General features: G+C 40.7%; 1 protein-coding gene across 1 annotated transcript in view; it reads left to right on the plus strand.

Moving 5' to 3' along the window:
* The window catches only part of LOC308287797 (mitogen-activated protein kinase 14A-like), a 42,048-nt gene extending 19,999 nt beyond the window's left edge, over window positions 1-22,049 (plus strand). The window contains exons 3-12 of the mRNA XM_080729077.1: window positions 1,387-1,445; window positions 8,978-9,089; window positions 9,559-9,588; window positions 10,372-10,419; window positions 11,401-11,515; window positions 11,753-11,824; window positions 14,890-14,969; window positions 16,193-16,271; window positions 17,962-18,135; window positions 19,095-22,049. Coding sequence (XP_080585203.1) covers window positions 1,387-1,445; window positions 8,978-9,089; window positions 9,559-9,588; window positions 10,372-10,419; window positions 11,401-11,515; window positions 11,753-11,824; window positions 14,890-14,969; window positions 16,193-16,271; window positions 17,962-18,135; window positions 19,095-19,162 — 837 coding nt within the window. The 3' untranslated portion in view covers window positions 19,163-22,049. The remainder of the gene's footprint in view (window positions 1-1,386; window positions 1,446-8,977; window positions 9,090-9,558; window positions 9,589-10,371; window positions 10,420-11,400; window positions 11,516-11,752; window positions 11,825-14,889; window positions 14,970-16,192; window positions 16,272-17,961; window positions 18,136-19,094) is intronic.
* Window positions 22,050-23,559: the final 1,510 nt, after the last annotated feature.

Genomic DNA, 23,559 nt, shown 5'->3' on the forward strand with positions numbered 1-23,559 from the left:
TAAGCAGTGGAGCACTCACATTGAAACATTGATTGCTACAATTGCAACACATTGCTACAAAACCTGTACATGGGTCACTCTGGAGCACAAACAATATGCTGGATAAGGATGCACTGTGTATGTTCAAATCATATTTCTTTTTTACTGCTGTTGCAATCTCTCGAGACAAGAGTCAATGATGGCTACACAAAAAAGGGACAAGTGGGCGGTCCCTTTTCGTGACGATGGCTAGCCAGAATGCTGCTGTTGTGACATACAGTACAAGTGAAATGTTGATGTGATTGTCTTCTGCAGACTGTGCTAACAAATACAATAAACAAGATAACGAGATGACAACTAATAAAGATGGTGTCCAAACACAGTCGCGCCGTTTTTGTTATGCCGTCAATTTAGCTGACAGCTGTGTTGTTTGTGGAGGAGTCTTAAGATTGAGCTGATATGACTATTTATTTCAGGAAGGAACTCACTGGTTGCTGAAGTGGAAGTGCAACAATTCAGCTAGTGGCCAAGTCACAGTGAAAGCAAACACTCTTTGGCTAACCACACCAGAGATTTATGCATTTGGTTGTAAGAATTATTGAATGCTTTAACCAGTGAAAAATAGCAGATATACAAGCTCACAGCGTGGCACCGAGTGCCACGCTGCGAGCTTGTAGATCTGCTATTTTTTGTAAAAAGTCGTGAAAATGTGTGCAAATCTTTGAATAAATGCATTTTTAAAGCGAACGTTTGTAACTAAAATTTTGCTTCTGGGTGGTCCCTGGAACTAGATATTTTGAGATGCGGGTCCGTGGCCAAATAAATATCATTTTGGGGGTCCTTCACATGAAAAGGTTTGAGAACCACTGACATAGTAGTCTCTCAAGAACAGACTAACCGAGCTCCATTTAAGTGAAAAGGACCTTTTCTTTGACGATGGCTAGCCAGATTGCCAGATTGCTTAGAAGGATTCAAAAGACACTTATAGAATCGAGTAAAAATTCTAATTTTCAAGATTTTTCAAAAATAGCAGATCTACAAGCTTGCAGCGCGGCACTCGGTTAACATTTTTAACTCAAATCTTTGCTTCTGGGGGTCCCATATTTAGTTTAGGGATTTTTGCAGGTAAGGCACCTGCAAAAATAGGGCTCATAGTCTTCTGACGTCTGTTCTGTGGTCTGCTATGTGGAAGTGTTAGAAAAATGTTGAATAATGCAAATTATTCAACACAAATGTTCTCTTCTTGGGAGTCCCTGGCACCCAACATTTTCCCATGGCCAAATATATGATATCAATTTGGAGGTCCTTGGCATGAAACAGATTGAGAACCACTGCCATAATGAGTGGGTACTTTATGAATGTTGGATGTTTGGTCTTCTGACGTCTGTTGTGTTGTGTGGTCTCCAGGTGATCGGCCTGTTGGATGTCTTCACGCCGGCCACCAGCTTGGAGGAGTTCAATGACGTGTAAGTAAAGTGGCACCTTCTCTCTCTCTCTGTCTCTGTCTCTTTTCTCTTTTCTTCACTCTCTCCTCTCTCCCTCCCCTACGGATGGGACGATAAGCGATATTATCGTTTATCGTGATAAAAGACACTCGCAATAATTGTACCGTGGAGATTTACATTTATCGGGAAATCGTCCTCCGCCATGCACTGGGATCAATTCACCTTTTATTTGCCGAGCTGCATATCCGGTAGACCGGAACCACTCAAACCCCCTATAATTGGTAAAACGGACCTGGAAATAATGTACTTGACACAGTCTAAATCTCTTTGCCAAAAAATAGCCGATCTATAAACTCAACAACAAGCGTTGTGAACTTGTAGGGTAGATCTGCTATTTTTTTGGGCAAATGTTCCGCCCCAGGATAATGGATGTCGGGGATATTTTGATTATCGCGATAATATCGTAAATCACGATTTCTTTGGTCACAATAATCGTGATATGAAATATTCATATAGTCCCATCCCTCCTCTCTCCCCTGGGTGGTTTGTTCTGACTCCTTCCCTGCATCTCCTCCTGGATCACGAGGCCTCCCTCCTCCCTCACAGAGCCCTCCCTCCCTCCCTATGTATGTTAGAGTACAGGTTTGCCCTTCGCTCCTCTTACATAACCAAGAGCATCTGTGATGGAACAAGAACTCTGATTTTATATAAAAAATATCAATAACCTATTCTGCCTTACAAAGCCAGAGTGCAGTAACAAGGAACAAAAAATGGACTGATAAATGGGTTTAACAGTGTTACAACTGGTCAGCCAAATGAGATAGAGATATATAGTGATATTACACTGATCGTATATCTGTTGTTGAGGTAAATGTTTATCCCCCAATATCATGAGGGCTAATATTTGACCTTTGTGATATGATATGCTGTAGGCTACACAAATAAGTTGGTGTGTCCAAAAACGTAGTTACTGCACTTTGTGCCTTTGTGGGGCAGTATTGTAGAAATACTCGGTTAGAGAAAGAACAAGTTCGGTATTCAAAATATACTCAAGTAAAAGTACAAAAGTATTGGCGTCAAATATACTTAAAGAGTACCGAAAGTAAAAGTATTCATCGTGATGCAGAAGGTCCCATTTCACAAGTACAAATTTCAAATGTATAAAATGTATACAAATCCTTTTGAAAATAGCAGATCTACAAGCTCACGTGTTGTGAGCTTCTAGATTCGGCTATTTTCAAATAGCCAAAGTATATATAGGGCTGAAGTGGTTAATGTATGTGATAATAATCAAAACCTACAAAGTAACTATTAACGAAAGTTTTCAAATAATTGTAGCCGAGTAAAAGTACAATATTTGCCCCTGAGATCATGTAGTAGAGTAGAAGTAGAAGTATTGAAAATGTGTAAATACTCCAGTAAGGTAAAAAGAAAAAAGTACTTTAAGTACAGTCAGTACTTGAGTACATGTGCATGTACGTTACACCACTGCAAACAAAGCATTCATATCGTCGTTGTCGGGTGGAAACCTTGTATGTCCAAAACTCTTTGTTTTGCATTTATCATTTTGAAAATGATTTAAACTAGTGAAAACAGCCGATCTACAAGCACACAACGCCTCGCACCGCGAGGCGTTGTGTGCTTGTAGATCTGCTGTTTTCACTACCTGTGCGACGGCCTTGTATGATGAAGCAGGGCTTTACTTAGCGAAAAAATGTACAAATGTGAAACTTGGAGATACGAGGTTTCTGCCCGACAGTGACGATATGTTGGCCTGTAACTCGATCCCACAACCCACGACATACAGTAAACAACACACACTACAGCTACAATCATAATCCTTTAGCTCTCACAACATAAAGGCACAGGCAGGCCTCCCGGCATGCATGTGACATGGCTTATGAAGAAGGTTGAATGTAAAGGGTGATGAGCAGTGCACGTGGGGGTGTGCACGATTATAATAGCCAGTCTCCATGGTAACGACAGCCACCCTCGTCGTCTGTTTCCGGAGGGACCGTCGGGTACACACTGTATTATGTGCGCACAGAATATTCAGTCAGTGACCTTGTGTTATCATTTTTTTTCTTTTCTTTTTGGGGGTTTGTGTGAACTGTTGCAATTAAAGAAAGTTAGCCAAAGGAATAAAATCACCCCAAGGACTACAAACCATTGAGTGTCCCGCACTGTACCGAGCAGACCTCTGAGCTGCTGACTTGAAACGCATTTTAAATCTACTATTTAAATCGTACTGTATACAGTATATACGTGTACGTATTCTTCTCATACCAATAAAGCTACTTGGAATTTAATTTAATTGACATAAGAAGTATACCAAATATACCAAATGCTAAGTAGAATCTTCTGTGTCCATTTACAAAATGAGCCCTTACGGCTGGGTCCATTTAGTTGCATTTTTATTACTTTAGGAGTTAAAAACACCATGGGTTTTACTGTGGTCTCTACAATGGAACTCCAGCTTAAGATAATGTGGTACTTATTATCTGACATCTTGCCTGATGCAGCAGAAAGCGTATGGAATCCGTATGGAGTCTCTCTCTCTCTCTCAATCTCAATGAATTCAAAACAAGAACTCCTGCTTGTCTATAGTTAACTGTTTGTGTTTTGTTTTCCTTTTCTTCTTTTTTGTAAATTAACACTTGATCATACTACAGTGTCACACAAAAGCATCAAAAGTAGCAGATCCTGCTGTTTTTGAAATTGAATCCTGCAGAAATGCAACGCTGACCTCTTGATTGCATGAGCATCCACGTTGTGGCTCGTATGCATGCATGCATTCATTCATGAGGAGAGAAAGAAAGGAATCCGCTTGAAAAGTGCTTGCCGTAGTCGCTAATCCGCACACATACGCATGTGCACATGTGTGTGTGTGTGCACACACTGTACAGTACAGCAAATGGACCACTGGAGCTAATCCTTAGACACATTCCTCTGCCAAAGCCACAGACGGTGGCAACACCACAGACGACAACAGAGGGAAGGAGCGGAGCAGGTGGAAAACAACACATGGATCAGGTTATTCAGGGCGAGGGAGGGCCCAGTGAGCACCACCACACCCCTGGATTGTTCCTTGTTCCTCATGGCTGTTTGACTTCTGCTCCATTCTTTGTCTTTTGCTTAGTGTCCATAACCCCATTTAAGACCTTAGGCCGGTTCCAACAAATGTCTTCTAAAGCCTAACACGTTCTTGCTATATCAGTGGCACTCAAGCCTTTTCATGTGAAGGACCCCCAAAGTTCCAATTGCATTTGGCCGCCGAACCCCAGAAACAAAGATTTGAGTTAAACTTTTTTGCTTAAAAAATTGTATATATATATATATATATATATTAGGGATGTGCCGAAAGCAAAATTCTTGGCCGAAACCGAATACCGAATACTGGAAACATTCCACCGAATACCGAATACCGAATAGCCGAATAATACATGTATTTACTTTGTATAATAAATGTTTGTACCATTGCTGTACCTTTGTTGTAAAGCTACCTGATTATGGCAAAACCTAACTTAAATAATAATCACCATATGGTTCCATAAAACATTTATTTCTCACTTTTGAATGCACACATAACAAAATAAAATATTTTCTCTTTGCAATAAAAGCATAAAACAAAGTCAAAATAGTGCAACTATTTCTGTAGTATCTTACAGAGATAAAAGTGCATCAGAACAAGGTGCTTAAAACTGCAGAATGATCTAGGCCTACAACAAAATACTATTGTAATGTAAACAGTCACAAGGGCTGTAACAGCCAGGCCTTCAACAACAAATGCACATACTGTATGTTGCAAAATGATCTAGGCCTACAACAAAATACTAGTGTAAACAAAAGGGCTGTAACAGCTAGGCCTTCAACAACAAATGCACATACGACGTGCATGCATGCATACTAATGTGCAAACTGGATAAATCCACATGAAAGTAAAGTAACTATTTACAAATGAAATTCGAGACGATTACAATTTCAAGAATTAGCAAATAAGGTGGTCCTCATAAGCAAAGTACAAACATTGTATCATTTAGATACATAAAGTAGACAAACTGGATATAAAAATCCACAATCCATTTCAAATGAAGTGTTACATTTCAAGTATGTGCAGATAAGGTGCTATGTCCTCATGAGCAAAGTATAAAAATTGTATCATTTAGATACCAAAGGTGCAATATATTGAACTCTGTGCTGCAGGGTTTCCCCAAAATGATGACCTGAGATGGTGATTTTAGCTCACAAGGAAACTAGTTCTACATATCTAGGTCTAAATAAGCTTATGATATAAGCCTACTTTTTGGGAGGAAGGAAAAGTGGAAGGTTCTTTTTAATGAACAGCAGCTTCTCTGCTTTATCACATGCAAGTCTGTTCCTCTTCGCATCAAGCACATGAGCGGCAGAGCTGAACAGTCTCTCGCTGTCAGTGCTTGTGGATGGAGCACTCAAATACTTGCGTGCCACCTTGGCCAGGTCAGGAAAGCGCTCTCTTTTTCTCAACCAGTATCCGAGAGGGGTCTCCTCCTTCTCCTCTTCTTTGTCATCAGGGTTGTTTTTCTTGCTTTTTCGGATGAGGGCTTCTGAGAGATAATCATCCAACTGTTGAGCGGTTGAGCTTGTCACTGGTCTGGCATTTGAGAGGTTTAAGAGAAGGATTTGAGATTTAATTAAAAATGGGAAACAGTGCATAATGTTGTCTGAACATTTTATGTAAGCATGCCAGATCACTTGACTGTAAAATAAAATAAATTCAAACAATCTGACATGTCAAAAATAAAAATGTACAAGATTAAGAGACTAAGAGCATATTACATAGAAGATACAGTACAAAATATCTTTCAGTAGTAAATAGTAGCCTACAGTAATCAAGTCAGAACCGAGTAGCTTACCTATTAGGGGTACAGTTCTCTTCCAGGATCTCGTCGAACATATCAAACAGCGAGGGTGGTTGCTGCGCCTCCTCCTCCTCGTCATCTTCTTCCTCTGCTCTAGACAGACGAGGCCTCTTGCTTGGCCCTGGGCCTGCTTGATTGAGAAAAACGTAAAAATTAGAAAAGGGTACAATTTCATGACGGTACAGTTCACTGGTACAAGGTCTACTAAAAGGAGTTCTTAGAAAAGACTATACACTTATTTCCATAGGAAACCATTGAAGTATAGTATCTCATATAACATTGAATGACAGACAGATAGAACACAGTACTATGCAGTACTAGATAGTCAGGAAAATATATAAATAAACAAATATACAGTAAGTAAATACAAATTAGGGTAGGGCTAGGCTAGGTTTGTTTTTACCGTCACTGTTGTCACTGTGTGTCTCGTCTTCCGCGCTGTGTGTCCCCGTCGTGTCTCCTGTGCTGTGTGTCCCCGTCGTGTCTCCTGTGCTGTGTGTCCCCGTCGTGTCTCCTGTGCTGTGTGTCCCGTCTCCCACGTTGTGAGTCGCGTCTCCTGTGCTATGCGCAGCAGCCTCCTCTCCGAGAGGGGCTTCCTTATCCAAAACAGCCTGCATCATGTCACGTATGCTTTGCTTTTTCCCCGTCTCAAAATAACAAACTTTGTACCGTGGGTCAAGTACAGTCGCGATGCAGTACAGGGGATCTGAGAATATAGCAGCAAAACGTGTGTTGACAGACTCCAAGAGTGTACGTTTCATAGTTTTTACTCCATGGTCCGTTTCAACCTCTTTACTTAGAAGACGCTTTAGAGCCACGACACTGGGAATGACTTCTGCCACAGTTGCATCAGATGAGCTAATAGCTTTAGTAAGCTGTTCAAATGGACGGAGAATGGAGATGATGTTCTCTGTTTGCAGTGAACGATGCGGGGAGATCATGGTCTGCCAGGTATGTAGCCAAGACTCGCTTCTGCTCTAAGAGGCTTTCAAGCATATAATAGGAACTATTCCACCGTGTACTCACATCTTGTTGGAACCGTTTAATTGGTACGCCAAGATCCTCTTGTATTTTCTTCAAGCGAGAATAGGCCACTTGAGAATGCTTGAAGTGTCCAACTATCTTTCTGGCTGTGGCCAACAGATCGATTACGCTGCGTTGAGCCAATGCCCCCTCGTTCACAGCCAACTGTAGCGTGTGCGCCATGCACCGGATTCCACTCCAGTTGCCGTCTTGGATAGCTTTGGTCATATTTCTTGCGTTGTCAGTGACAATTGCATGCACTTTAGGTTGGTCGATGCGCCAGGTCTCAAACATATTGGCGAATGCCGCGGAGATGCTTTGTGCTGTATGAGACCCCCTAAACTCTTGTGAGTGGAGCAGAATCTTTTTCAGATTGAAATCCTTGTCAATCCATTGTGCAGTTAGACTCAGCATACTGGTGATGCTTACGTCCGAGCTCCATATGTCTGACGTGAAGCTGATGGCTGTAATATCTGTAGCCAAGAGCTCAAAGATGTTATTTGAAACAATGTTGTAGAGTTCGGGTAAGCACACGTCTGCTAAAAGCTTTCTGCTGGGCATGGTATAACGAGGCTCAATGTGATCAATAAGCCTACGAAATCCAACGTTCTCTACGACAGTAAATGGTTGATCATCCAAGGCGATGAATTCCATTATTTTCATATTAAAGGCCTTAGTCTTGGCACTATCAAGTGGAAACTTTTTCACCTTCTCGAAAGCATCCGCCACAGAGGGAGTCGGTGTGAAGGCAGGGGGAGCAATGTTTTTTTTCTGTGCAGTGAGTTTCTTATACTCATCGTATTTGTCCGTGTGTTTGTGGCACAAGTGGTTGAGTAATCCTGAAGTGGAAAAGCTCTTTGCCGTTTTTCCCCCTCGCGACACTTCAACAGAACAGGTTTCACAAATCGCCATCCGAGCATCTTGCTCTGATATGTGGAAATATTTCCAAACAGCAGACATGTTGGCTGTGGGCTATGGCTGTGCGCCAGGCGCATGTATCGTGGTGTTGTTTGGAGGTCAGCCAAACATGCATGTGGCTTCTAGCTGCGTTTTGATTACGTCATCACAACCGTCATCACAACAGGACGTTAAGTTACTGTTACTAAAGGGAAAAACAGCGCCCTCTGCTTTTCTTTTTGATACATTTAATGTATAATATACTAGACCCCTGTCCTTCACACTATTCGGTGCATAACTATTCGGTTTTGAAAGCTATCCAGCCGAAAACCGAAAATGCATTTTTCTCCATTTTCGGCCGAAAAGTTTCGGTGCCGAATATTCGGTCTCATCCCTAATATATATATATATATATATATATATATATACACACTTACATATAAATGGTGCATTTATATAGCGCCTCTATCCAAGGCGCTTTACATAGATCGTGCGTTACATTCACCCATTCACACACATTCATACACCGATGGCAGAGGAAACCATGCAAGGCACCAACCTGCTCATCTGTAGCAACTAGGGGTTCAGAGTCTCGCTCAAGGACTCTTCGACATAACTCTGGGGGAGCCCGGGATCGAACTGGGAACCCTTAGGGAACCCTCCGTGTTCTAATGGCGGTTTCTCTACCCCTGAGCCACTGCTGCCCCAGATCTCAACAACATCTGTGGTTTTCAGGTACCTTGTGACTCATCTGATGGGAGCAGATCTCAACAACATCGTCAAGTGTCAGAAGCTCACAGATGACCACGTGCAGTTCCTCATCTACCAGATCCTCCGGGGGTTAAAGGTCAGCTTAGTATTATTATTATTAACAACCCACTGTATCCCAAACACATTTCTATGTGTATTTTTGTTTAATACTTTTTGGTTTTAATTATTACCATTATTTAAAAAAAAAATAAAAAATAAAAACATTAAAAAAAAAAGCAACATTTGAAAAAATGTTTAAGAAGTAGTGAAAATAGCCGGTTACAACATGGCGCGAAGCGACACGTTGTGAGCTTGTAGATCTGCTGTTTTCACTAGCTTGTGTCCCAGGCACACATCTAAGTTCTCTTTTGGGTCTCGAGCTAAAACGTTTGGGGATCACTGTAGTGCTGCGCTATCAACTTGTAGATCTGCTATTTTAAGTGACACAGATGCTTTCCAAGTCTAAATGTGTAAAAAAATAAAAGTGACTTTTTAGTGTGTCATCTCCTTTTTCCAGTATGTTTACCTTCAAGCTAAATATAATCATGTTCTTTGTTTTCCTGCAGTACATCCATTCTGCAGACATCATTCACAGAGTAAGTTACAAGCTTCTTACACTATTAGTGCACCGTAGTAGTGTATATTTCCATATTCCGCAGAGTGTGTACAGTATTGATCAAACCTTCTTGGAGTGGGTTTAGTTACAGTGTCACATACATTTGTTGTGAACTAAAGCCTAGAGTTGAAGGCATTTGATCAATAAAGGCAAAAGAAATGTATAAGGAATAGTTCAACCAAGAAATTACTTTATTTCTGTTGTTTACCTACCCGGTGTTGTCTTTGACTCGCACAGAATTTTAATTTGTTAAACATTCCTTAAAAGTGATTCCAGAAACCAAAAATTGAGAAAAGAAACTTGGTGAATGCAATTGATCAGAGCTCCAGTTGAACTTCACGGGCACGCCCATGCACGTTCTGGTTTAGCTTCTGCGTGTTTTAAATGTTTATTCTTTGGTGATATTTTTGGAAAGTTTCTCGGTGGATTTGGATAGAACACAATCTAAATGATAATATGAGCGGTGTTTTGGACTTGTTTTGGACTACGTGGAGTCTTTCCATTAATTCCATTCATCAAATTTTGTCATTTTTTGGATTCTGGATTCATCGTTGTATGTTTTACAAAATAAAACTCTACGTGAGTCGAAGACAACACCAGGTAGGTAAGCGATAATAACGAAATAAAGTCATTTCTTGGCTGAACTGTTCCTTTAAAGCATAAGTTAAATGTCCTGTTTCATCATGGATGTGATAAACCTCTAAACATTTACTGTATACTGTACCTTCTCTTGACTGTGGGTGTTTTCTTTGTGTGTGTCCAGGACCTGAAGCCCAGTAACCTGGCTGTGAACGAGGACTGTGAACTCAAGGTGAGAGAAAAGACAACCGTGAACTGTAACCATCATCTGCTTTTACATCTGGAGACTCCCGTCCAGGACAGGCTTCATCCGCGTCTCCTGCAGGAGACTTGACTCGGATATCTGAACCCATTTGATTTGGTGTTAGGGAGGCACTGGGTCCCATTTTTATAGTCTTCCGGCCAGGAAATAGACCGTGGAACAGTTGTTGCCTAGATCAGGGGTTCCCAAACCTTTTTGTCTCAGGGCACCCCATACATTCTTTTTTTAATCCGAGGCACCCCTACATTATAATTTTCACTCCCAGCACCTTATATTTATAGCATACCTTGTGTGTCGAAAACCGTTTGTTTTGTATTTATCATCTATAAAATGTTTTAAACTAGTGAAAACAGCAGATCTACAAGCACACAACGTCTCGCATTGCGAGGCGCTCTGTGCTTGTAGATCGGCTGTTTTCACTAGTTTTGTGCGACAGTCTTGTATGATGAAGCAGGGCTTTGCTTTACCAAAAGACGTACACATTTGAAACTTGGAGATACGAGGTTTCTGCCCGACAGTGACGATATTTTAGTGATTATGTTGCGAGGAAAACATTGAGATAATAGCCATTTTGGTTAGAACTGACTGAAAATAACTTTGTACTTCAAGTTTAAAATGATACTATTTTTTTTTTTTTTTCAAGTGTCCAAATAAATTCCAAATACTATCAAATTATCTCGCATCACCCCTGGACTGCCGTCGCGGCACCCCAGGGTGCCCCGTCACCCACTTTGAAAACCCCTGGCCTAGATCCTAATGACAGCAACAGAAGTGTGTGACAAGACTCCCTGCTGGGAAGTTAACACTCTATGGTCCAAATACAATTGGACAGAAATGATTTGGGCATTCTAAGAATTCTATTATTGACTTGGGACAAATCCATATCGGACCAACTCTTACTCGTCTGCTGCCTAGCTCTCACTCACCTATATATCCCCCTCCCTCCCTCAGATCCTGGACTTTGGTCTAGCCCGGCATACAGATGATGAGATGACCGGCTACGTGGCCACACGGTGGTACCGAGCACCAGAGATCATGCTCAACTGGATGCACTACAACATGACAGGCATGCACTCACACACACACACACACACACACACACACACACACACACACACACACACACACACACACACACACACACACACACACACACTGACTCACATGTTTCTGTAAATGTACATTATGCATATGCATATGATGCTAAACATTGGAGGTATAATTGAACGTCATAATTATGTAGGCTAGGCAACCTTACATGTGTTGTTCTCATCTATATCTATATAATGTGTTTGTGCTTCAGTGGACATCTGGTCGGTGGGCTGCATCATGGCTGAACTCCTCACTGGAAGAACACTCTTCCCTGGCTCTGACCGTATCCTTCCATCACTGTCACCACTAGGCTGTCAACAATTATTATTACATAATCGCAATTACTTGAGATAGTCGCGATTGTTTTGCATACACATCATTATCGTTTCCATGTTGACGAATGTCTGTGCATTTTCAAACATTTTCCAAAAATAGCAGAAATGGCAGATCTAGAAATAGTAGATCTACTTGTAGATCAGCTTCTTTTCCATAATACATTTAAATATATCTACAACACAGTTGTTTGGAATTTGTCTCAATGTACTAAAAGAAACAAGAACTGTAAGCTGTATTTACATGATGGCTGCACTGTGCTACCATACTTTCATACAAATTATCCCCCATTACCACTCTTTGAGCTACGTATATCAAAAACGTTGCTTTTTTTTATAAAGGAAATGTACTGTTTTGAGTTAAGTGCCATTGTTGCTGATTATATTCAGATCCATGGGAGTGCATTACTGTCAGCTTGTGTGTGTGTGTGTGTGCGTGCTTGTGTGTGTGTGTGTGTGTGTGTGTGTGTGTGCGTGTGCGTGTGCTTGTGCTTGTGTTCTCTGACTCATCGTAGCCCACTGTGGTGTGCCCCCACTTCTTTTGCATAATACCGGAAAAAAACAAAAAACCTTCCTCTTTTCCCGCCCCCACAAGACCACACACACACACACTCAAAAAGTAACATGCGCTGAAATTATATCCACAGTGTTCCATGTTCAAATGTGCTCTTATTTCAAATGAAGCCCCCCGGAGTGAGTCCGGGTTTTGCTGTGTAGGAACGGTGTTGCATAATAACGTGTTTGCCTGCTGCATGCTCCGCTTGCCAGCTGATCTACTCCTCTGCTGCTGCTGCTGCTGCTGCATGCCAGTGGGTGCTAGTCCATGTGAGCAGAGCCCTAGAGGTTTCACATCCATGTGCAGTGGTGGAAAGTAACTGAGTACATTTACTCAAGTATTGTACTTAAGTACAACCTTCTTCTAACCCACCATGGTATAAGCTAACTTGCCAGGAACATTTCTGTTTTGCATATCGTTGTTGTCGGGGCAGAAACCTCTTATCTCCATATTCTAACATTTTCTATGTTTTTCTTTGCCCTACTTGATAATCATACAAGTAGCAGATCTACGTTTTGAGCTTGTAGATCTGCTACTTTTGATGCTTTTGGATGTGAATCCTTAAAATTAACAGTTTTGAACATATGAGGTTTCCACCCGACAGAGACGATATTTATGATATATAACCAGAACTACAATGTAGCCCAGATGAACAGTTATTATATCAAATTCTCAGACCAAATGACGTATTTATTATTATTACAGCCCCAGTATGACGTGCATTCAGGCATGGGTTTAGGTGAGGTTATGGCCACTTTAAGGACCTGGGCCAGAGGTTTGCAAATGAGATTGCAAGACTTCAAACTGCCAGATTTGTGTAGTGGTTCATGAGCCATGATTGGACTCACAGTGTACGATGGTCCTTGATTTAAAGCTGCCGTCCATAACTTCTTTTTGGTTTTGGTAAGACTCAATATTAAAGTCAGGTCTATACTAGTGTGTTATATTAGTCTGTGTTGGCGTGTTATAAGTGTTTATAGTGCATAACAACTTATAACAAGGATTATGAAGTATAGAGGGTATGCACGTGACATCGTCATCATACCCGGAAATGATGCGGGAACGCCTACTGAGTGGCAAAAAACTACATTTTCTGGCCTTGACAGCCCATACATCCAAACAGAAAAGTCCTATCTGATTGCATTAAACAACGTTAAACTCACTTGCCACTCAATTTGCCATTCACTTTATGCTTGCACATATCTCTATTGTAACTTATGTGCTGGTCATAATGCATTATAAACTCTGTGGAAGAGCACATTATAATACCAATATTATAATGCATCATATTGCCCTTAATTCTCCCTACCAAAGTATTCTAATGCATCATAGTGCCTTAACTCTCCCTAACAGCCTAGCAGTCTTTCTTGTATTTATTTGGTTCAGCACACAGTCTGCTATTAGATTGTGTCCTTGGTAATTGTAAGTTAATTCTATTAACAGCTAAATGTTCACTTATTAGCGTTAGTCTTTGACTCCTACGTGTGTCTGCCTTTTGTCGGGCACTCCTTAATCCACTGGTGGTTTGGTTTTCTAAGGTCAGTATGTTGATGCCTCTGGTGGTTGGCGTAAAGTATCTAAGTACATTTACTAAAGTACTGCACCTAATTACAATTTTGAGGTATTTGTACTTTACTTGAGTATGTCCAATTTCCAATACTTTTACTTCAACTCCACGACATCTTGTTTCCAAATTGTACTTTAACTCCACTACAATTATTTGAAAACGTAGTTACTTTGCAGATATAAATTATAATATGATAAAACATACACTACAGTAACAACTTTATTTATTTGATATACCTAGGCTATTTGAAAATAGATGATCTAAGCTCACAACGCCTCGCAGCGCGATACGTTGTGAGCTTGTAGATCTGCTTTTTTCAAACATTTTGTACTTTTACTTTTGGTACTTTAAGTAAGTTTTAATGCCAACACTTTCATGCTTTTACTTGAGTACATTTTGAATTCCGGACTTTTACTTTTAGTGCGTGCGTGTCAGTCACAGTGCGTGAGCTGACCTCTTCTGACATCACAATGGAGATCCCTGATCCATCAATATTAAGCCCATATCTGGGAATGCCCATATATGGACATATTGTGTCAGTCTAATGTGGTACAGAGATTTTCAACTGATTGTGCAGTGAGAGAGAGAGAATGGTTCACAATGACTTCTCTCAGGTCCTGGGGAGGGACCACTTGTTGTGTTAGGTGGGGAATGACACTGGGAGAGATTCCCCTTCTTGAGATTCTAGAACTCCCTTTTCGTAGGAATTCTTCCTTCTCAGTAACTGACCCATTTTGCTTCAGCTGTAAGCTCTGGGCATTGAGCCTGAAGACAAACAACTTATCAAGGGACAAGTCTAACAACACACCAACACACACACCAGCTGGCCGTTCCATGTGTCTGCCTCCATAATAATGTCACAACAACAACAGCCCTTGACTAGCAGCCTACAGATATAAACCAGCTGCAACAGATCATGCGTCTGACGGGGACGCCTCCAGCCTCGCTGATCAGCAGGATGCCCAGCCACGAGGTGAGAGAGAGAGACCCTCTCCAACTTGACATTAACCCATTAACCTAAGAATTTATTCCAAGTCCTAATGGTTTCCTGAAAAGGTTTCTTTATTCGTGGTGCTCAATGTCAAGGACCCGTAGAATTATATGTATTTGACCACGGACCCCCATCTCAAAATATTTTGTTCCAGGGACCCCCCCAGAAGCAAAGATTTTAGTTAAAAATGTTCGCTTTAAAATAATATATATAATATTCAAGATTTGCACAAATCTTCATGTTTTTTCAAAAAATAGAAGATTTACAGACTCATAGTGTAGCACTCGGCGCCGCGCTATGAGCTTGAGCTTGCTTCACAACACCTCACAGAAATTATAACCTCAAAACCCTGTCCGCCTGATAGAAAGACCTGGGAAAGAGTGAGACCCATCCTCACAACCTAACAGTATCTGGTGGCCTTGGTACCCCCAATCTCTGTTGTTTTTGCTGTTAAAAAACACTTCAGAATGAGGCATGACATGAAACATTTTATAGATTAGATATCCACTGACTCATAATTCATTTAAATGGTAAATGGTGCATTTATATAGCGCTTTTGTCCAAGGCGCTTTACATAGATTGTGCATTACATTCGCCCATTCACACACATTCATACACCGATGGCGGAGGAAACCAGGCAAGGCACCAACCTGCTCACTGGGAGCAACTAGGACCTAGTCGAAGAGTCCTTTGAGCAAGACTCTGAACCCCTAGTTACTAGAGACTCAAAGGACTCTTCGACATTAACTTTGGGGGAGCCCGGATTCGAACTGGGAACCCTTCTTTCTCTAATGACGGTTTCTCTGCCCCTGAGCTATGCTGTTAAAATACTTGAACCATCATGGGGGCAAAGAGATGTTTTACAGTATAAATACTAGATCTTACCCGACTCCTTACCCGTCCCATCTCAGGCTGCTCACGTCTATTTATAAACTGGATAAATACCCGTATGCAGCCTTATATATGCCTTGATATTATGATGTCACCCTTTGCCCCTCTCTGATTGGCTATGGGCATACACAGCCTGTGGCCCGTGATTGGCTACGAGCATAAACAGAGAGAGACAGACAAAGATTTGGCTAATTTATATAGTTAAATAATTTAGAGATGATAAAATAAGGTAATTGTTCCATCCTGGTCCATCAGATAAATACAATTAATAAAATAACGAGATTTTCATAAATCTTTGTTTTTGTTGTCCATAGGCGAGGAACTACATTAACTCACTCCCCCAGATGCCCAAGAGGAACTTTGCTGACGTGTTTATTGGTGCCAATCCCATGGGTAGGTATTTATTCACTGTCACACAGAAAACACATTGCTGATCATGTGGCTGCGTTCGTTGCCATCTGGCTCCCTCTTGTGGCCATTGGGTGTCCCGTCAGCATTGTCTCCATGGCTTTCTGTTGCCATGATAGTGTTCTGTTTTAAGTTAAATGTGCTCAGAGAGTTTACTTTGTTTTGATGCTCCTTTAATCAGTAGTGGAAGAAGTACTACTATAGAAATAAACTATTTTACTCAAGTAAAAGGCTTTACTTGAGTAAAAGTGCAAAAGTATTGGTGTCAAAATCTACTTAAAGTACCATAGTAAAAGTACAAATTTTGAATCGCCCATTTCAATTTGTTTTTCATCTAAATGTCACAATAGAAGAGCAGGGTAACGAAATACATCCACCCCCAATTTTATAAGTTATGTTATATTTTGTTTACATACTCTACCATACAGATTGTACAAAATTACATTTTATTCAGTAAAGAAAGTTGCATAGTGCCGCTTTAAGTAGTACAGTACTTGAGTAAATGTACTTAGTTACTTAGTTTCCACCAATGGAAACAAGGCCCCCGGGCTTTGACATGTAGTTGAACCAGGGATGTGCTGGGCCCCTGATTCAGCCCGGGAAAGAGTTGGATTTATCATTTTTAAAATGATTTAAACTAGTGAAAACAGCGGATCTACAAGCACACAACGCCTCGCACCGCGAGGCGTTGTGTGCTTGTAGATCTGCTGTTTTCACTACTTTTGTGCGACGGCCTTGTATGATGAAGCAGGGCTTTGCCTTGCGAAAAAATGTACAAATTTGAAACTTGGAGATACGAGGTTTCTGCCCGACAGCGACGGTTTACTTTGTTGGCCGTCCAGCCCCCAAAATGGAACAAAGGCGGACATTTTATTTAATTATTTTTCCTAATGGCCGGCCTGGACCGGCCGGGAATGACCGGCCGTTCGGGAGTTGTCCCGCTTTTCTCCATGGCCAGCACGTCCCTGAGTTGAACTGTAATTGTATTTGCTTTATCTCATGGTACATCAGGAGCAGTTGAGCTGCTTCATAGATCAGTGGTTCTCAACCTGTGGGTCGGGACCCCCAGGGGAGTCCCCAAATTAATTTGGAGGGTCCCCAGATGATTAACTTAATGTGCAACATTGTTTTCTCACTCAACAGTAAACAAACCAACATAACGTTTTAGGTGTATAGAGGGTATCTGCACATTTCTAAAGTGATCATTTAAGGACTTTGTAATACCTATAAAATTGGTCAAATATTAGAAAAAAATAGACGATCTACATGCAAATAGCCGATCTACATGCTCACAACGCCTCGCAGTGTATGTAGATTGGCTATTTTCACAATAAAACCATGTTATACAAAACGTAATCTCTCAACTCTTACAACTCCAAGTGCTCGTCAGGGTGGGGGGGATCCCCAGTTAAAATATGATTATTATGGGAGTTGCACCCTGAAAAGGTTGAGAACCACTGTCATAGGTATGATGATGATTAAAATAACGAATGTCTTATGTTGTACATCACCCTTTTTTTAACCACAATAATAAATTAAACTGAATAAACTAATTTTAACAGCATTTTAAACAGCAACAAAACTAAATCACAATGCACCTTTGTCCTGCTTTGTACTACTAGCTCTGGTTTTGAGCTTCTCTCCTCCTAATCATGGTGTGGTTTCCGTATAATAGCGGTGGACCTGTTGGAGAAGATGCTGGTTCTGGACACAGACAAGCGGATCACAGCCTCGGAGGCTCTGGCCCATCCCTACTTCTCCCAGTACCACGACCCGGACGACGAGCCCGAGGCGGAACCCTACGACCAGAGCTTTGAGAGCCGCGAGCTGGAGATCGAGGAATGGAAACGTAAGATGCCAACAACCGTAGAGGGGCGATAAGTGGTGGTCAGATCAGATTAGGGATGGGACGATAAGCGATATTATCGTTTATCGTGATAAAAAGAACACCCACGATAATCTTATCATGGAGATTTAATTTATCGTGATATCGTCCTGCGTCATGCACTGGGATCAATTCACCTATTATTTGCAGAGCGGCATATCCAGTACCTGCTGTTGGACGATTTTGAAAGCGATAGTGGCTGTGGGTGACTAAGTAATAACTACAGTACATAGATTCCATTGGAACGCAGGCTCTTTTTGTTACCATTTCCTGAAAAGTGATGGTTTTGAATTTCCACCCGACATCGGATGGATAGATAGAGAGGTAGATAGATAGATGGACAGAGAGATCGCTAGATAAATAGGATACATAGATAGAAGGACAGTTAGCCAGACATGGACAGAAAGATAAGATGAGTAAATAAGATAGATAAGATATATATATCGTTGTTGTCGGGTGGAAACCTTGTATGTCCAAAACCGTTTGTTTTTTGTCATTTATCATTTTAGAAAACAGCAGATCTACAAGCACACAACGCCTCGCGGTTCACTACTTGTGTGCAAAGGCCTTGTACATTTAGGTTCTGACTGCATACATTTGATTAAAGAATAGCTACACATGTGTCAGGCTAAAGGCTAGCAGTACTCTTTTCAAATAGGTAAATTAAAAACTAATATTCAAGTCATATTCTTTGTTCTTGACCCTATATTCCTGTACGGTATTAATACAAACTCCGACGATTAGTTGCCGATTCGATTACGATTACTGAATTAGTTGGCAACTCATTTAATAATCGATTCGATTAATTGTTGCACCCCTAATACAAATCTGAAACTTGGAGATGCAAGGTTTCTGTCCGACAGTGACGATGTAGTGTGTCAATGTCCTAAGCTTGACGTCTCTTCGTCTCCTGTGTCTCTCAGGGTTGACCTACGAGGAGGTCCTCAGCTTTGTGCCGTCGCCACTGGACGACGACGAGATGGAGTCTTAGAACGGGAGAGAATAAACGTCCAACCTCTCTGTCTGTTTCACACACACACACTGACAACACTCTGTGAGGACTATCAGTCTCATTTGACTACACACGCACACACACACGCACGCACGCACACACACACACACACACACACACACACACACACACACACACACAACATACAAGTGCCTGCCATTGTTCAGTTGATTGATTGATTGATTGATTGGTCGATCTCCTTGTCTTTTTTTCTTTTCTTTTTTTTTTCAGTTTGTGCTTTTGTTGTCATCCTTGCTCGCCATCCATCCATCCATCCATCCATCCGTGGTCCAAGGCATGTTCTTATTTCCTCCACGGGTGTTGCCGTCAATGATACTAATTAAGGCTCTGTTCAGAGTCAGGGTGCCGATATTGTGCATGTTGGCTCACTGGAAACACTCTGCTACACCAGTGGGTCTCAAAGTGTGGTCCAGGGACTCTCATGGTTCCACGAGGGTCGAGGGGGTTCCAACTTCCAAATGGCCCCCTAAAAGGTTTGTAACTCTTGAGAGTGTACAAATTGAACCAAATGGACCTGTATGGGGCCCATTTGTACACTCTCTGAGTTATTGGTGTCCTTGAAACGAAAAGGTTTGAGAACCACTGTGCAACATGAAATGGAACAGAGCCTTCATTAGTATTATTGGTAAAACCTGTGAAGGAAGTAAGGAAGAGCCCTGATTTCTTTCCAATATGGCTGCTGCGCACAGAGCCTCTGTGCCGTGGCAAAATTGTAATACACACATCAGCTGTCAGTATTTAAAAAAAATGATCAGATCTTTTTTCTTTTTTGCAACAATTGTTCCTTTTATTTATATTTTTTCAAATCTGCACATCTATGACTTCCCTTGTTTATATTCTATTTTAAGAAACGTGATGTTGAAATTGCAAAGGTGTCATATTTTGTGAAACGTATTGTCTTTCTTTCCCCACTCTGTAAAGCTATAATGCTGTTGTTGTTGTTGTTATTCTTATTACTACAAGAACTTAAATGATATTGTAAATGTAAATAAGACTGCACATTTTGTAAATAGACGGTTATGTGTGCGCACCGGTGATCATAACAGTCACCATATTTATGAACGTAAGACTTTCCGAGGCACTCTTACTTGACCCTTTGTTTCACAGTTGAGAATGTGCATCTGCCTGATCATACTTTAGAGTTAGACTATAGACACAGTCTGCACTCACAAGGTCAATTCTCTTTGCATTTTTCTTAACCGCAGCAGCAGTCATGACATACGGACGCGTTTCGGCTACTCAGGCTACTTCATCGGCCTGATTAGGCGAGTTAGCCTACTCACTCAGGCAATGCAGACCATGCAGAAGGTGATGTTTTGTCTGCAACAAATACAAAGATTTGACTTTTGCTTGTAATATTCCTTTTAGTAGTATGTACTTCCTGAACCATCCGTATGGTTCTATTGCTTCACACTGTGTCCTTTCTTTCTTGCTTCCCTGAACACTTCTGGTTCAGATGAATGTGTTACAAAGGAAATGATCCACCATTCTTCAGACGAATGTGTTACAAATTATCCACTTTTCTCACAAATTGAAGAGTACAACCTGCATTGTTATTGGGCTATCATTTAAAGAAAGGTTTCCAGTGACACTTCTTTTTTTAAAACACCTTTCTATACATTTTTATTGAATGTGGGGATGGATCCTCCCTGTATTTATGATCGTTTTATTGTGCCATTTGTATATCACTGTATAAGAGAATGCATCATTTGTTTCAGAATGTAAAAAAAACACACAAAAAAACAGTTTTATTATTATTTATGAAGAGCTTAGACTTATATCTGAAACAAAAACTATATCGATGATCTCTCACGCGTCAATTTGCCTGTGGCAAGAATAGCTCAACATTATAACTAATGCTGCTTTCTTTATCTACTGTATCTACAGTTTTGTGGAATGGCCATATTTATTATGATCGTATCGACTTCTTGGTGCACTCTCGATAGTTGTTTGCAAATCGTTCCGAGTATTTAACCACTTAGAAGCCTGATTAATATTTCATTGTACGATGGTGTCACACGGTGACATTTTTTTGCCCCAAAACACAGACTCGGGTTGAAAGTGGTTAACTAACTGACCTCTTTTTAGATTTCAAATTCTCAAACAACTTTGCAAGCTTGTTCTGGAGTGTGAGTTGGAACATACTAATTGTGGATAAAAGATCCACAGTAGCCAGACATGTATTCTCATAAAAGAATGTTTTGATCAGATTTATGTTAAAGTAAAAAAAAAAATCAACAGAATAAACCTGGGTCAGAAAGTAGCATTAATAATCTATTTCCTACAGTTGCTAATGTCAACAGAACCATTTCGGTCTCTTACAATTTTTGTTGGTTAGTGTTTTTTTCCTTTCCATGTAATGATTTTGTTCTTTTTATGTTAGTGCAAATATTTATCTTGTTCAGTGATTCTATGGTATTTGATTAAAACCCCCCAGGGAGCAACCGATTAATTTCCCATTTTTAGTAGGTCCGCAGCATATAGGGCTGGGCAATATGGACAAAAATATAATATGATGTATTTCACCAAATACCTCCATCGATATTGTGATGATAATATAGTATTGTGACTATACTGACACTTTTTTCAAAATATTTCCAAAATAGCAACAATAGCCAATCTAGAGGCTCACAACCCATAGAGCCTGTAGATTTTATATACAGTATATATTTGGAGAGGGAAATGAACAGCTTGGGATTTTAACGTTTCCGGTTACGGGTCCATTTGGTTCCATTTGTACACTCAGACGTTTTGAGAACCACATTGTCCAGCCCTAGTTCAGCAGTGGGATCAATCCCATGGCTTCCTATAGTTTGATGGCACGTGTGTGTGTGTGTGTGTGTGTGTGTGTGTGTGCGTGCGTGCGTGCGTGCGTGCGTGCGTGCGTGCGTGCGTGCGTGCGTGCGTGCGTGCGTGCGTGCGTGCGTGCGTGCGTGCGTGCGTGCGTGCGTGCGTGCGTGCGTGCGTGCGTGCGTGCGTGCGTGCGTGCGTGCGTGCGTGCGTGCGTGCGTGCGTGCATGTTTACTCACTGGATGCTGAAGGGCAATACTGAAGCCTCATTCTTTGTAATATTATCTCGGTGACATAGGTTAGGTAATAAAAAAACAAACAAAAATATTTATAATCCTGTTGGTTAGGCATTTCCAAATGTCAATGCTATGTGTTATTTTGTTTATTGATGATTGATTGTGTTTGATTTGAGATTTCTCATTGGAATGGACTATCTTTTTACTGTTTTATTCTCCACATATATAACCGTTAGAAAAATAAAGGCTACTATTTTCCAAAAACCTCTAAGATCTGTTATATAACGACTCTGCTGCTCAGTAAGGTAATTCTCAATGTGCACATCACCCCCAGTCCTGGCTACTCTTCACTGGCATCCGGTTGTCTTTAGAATTGATTTAAAAATATATATAATGGATATTTTGATCATTGTTTCACTGTTATACATCTACAGTACCTACATGTTAGACAGTAAAGGAATTCTGAAATGATAGACGATATTGGACCAAATCATGTCAATTCAATGAGCTTTATTGGCATGAGAAAACATACGTTTACATTGCCAAAGCAAGTGTCAAAAAATAAAATAAAAACAGTTGAAAATGGGGAACATATGCAGTTGGAGGGGGTACAGCATTGTCTTAAACAGAGCTATGTCACATTGTGTAATTTTATATATATACAGGGTATAAAGCTTTTGGAACAAATAGCATTGTTTTCTCTCAATACAATTTAAATAGTATAAGAAAAAAATCAAAACTCAGATTTAAAATGCATTTAAATGTGCAGTATGTCTAGATGTCAATCCATGGTTTGTAGTCATTAGGGTGGTTGTCAATAAACATTTTAGAGATTGAAAAATTCTTATGGGGGTCCATCTGTCCTTGAAATTAAAAAGGCTGCGGATCACAGTGGCTGCATGCACACGCGCTCTTAACCAGTAGGCGGCACCATAAGCACGCGTATCATCTATTTGGTAGACTGTGCAAACTACATCAGTGTTCAGTTGGACCCCAGGAAGAGTAGCTGCTGCTAAGGTAGTAGCAAATGGGTCTCCAAATAAACAATAAACAACAATGAAGATGCAGATCAATTAGAATAAATAACATCAACAATATTACAAAGAATAAAAAAAAGAAAAAAAAAATAGAACTCTAACATTGATTCTTAACATGGAGTTTGGGGCCCCCCAGGGATCCTCGAGGAGGCGGTTCCAGCCAGGGAGTCCACATTTAAATGATTGATAGTTTTAGGAACTAAATTGACCCTTAATGTTTGTGTCTGTATAATTCTGACTGTACAAATCCCAGTCCATTTTAGTTCTATTTAGTACATTAAATTATTGCGAC

This window comes from Nannobrachium achirus (genome assembly GCF_963921795.1).
Source record: "Nannobrachium achirus genome assembly, chromosome: 6".
In the NCBI taxonomy this organism is placed as follows: Eukaryota; Metazoa; Chordata; class Actinopteri; order Myctophiformes; family Myctophidae; genus Nannobrachium; species Nannobrachium achirus.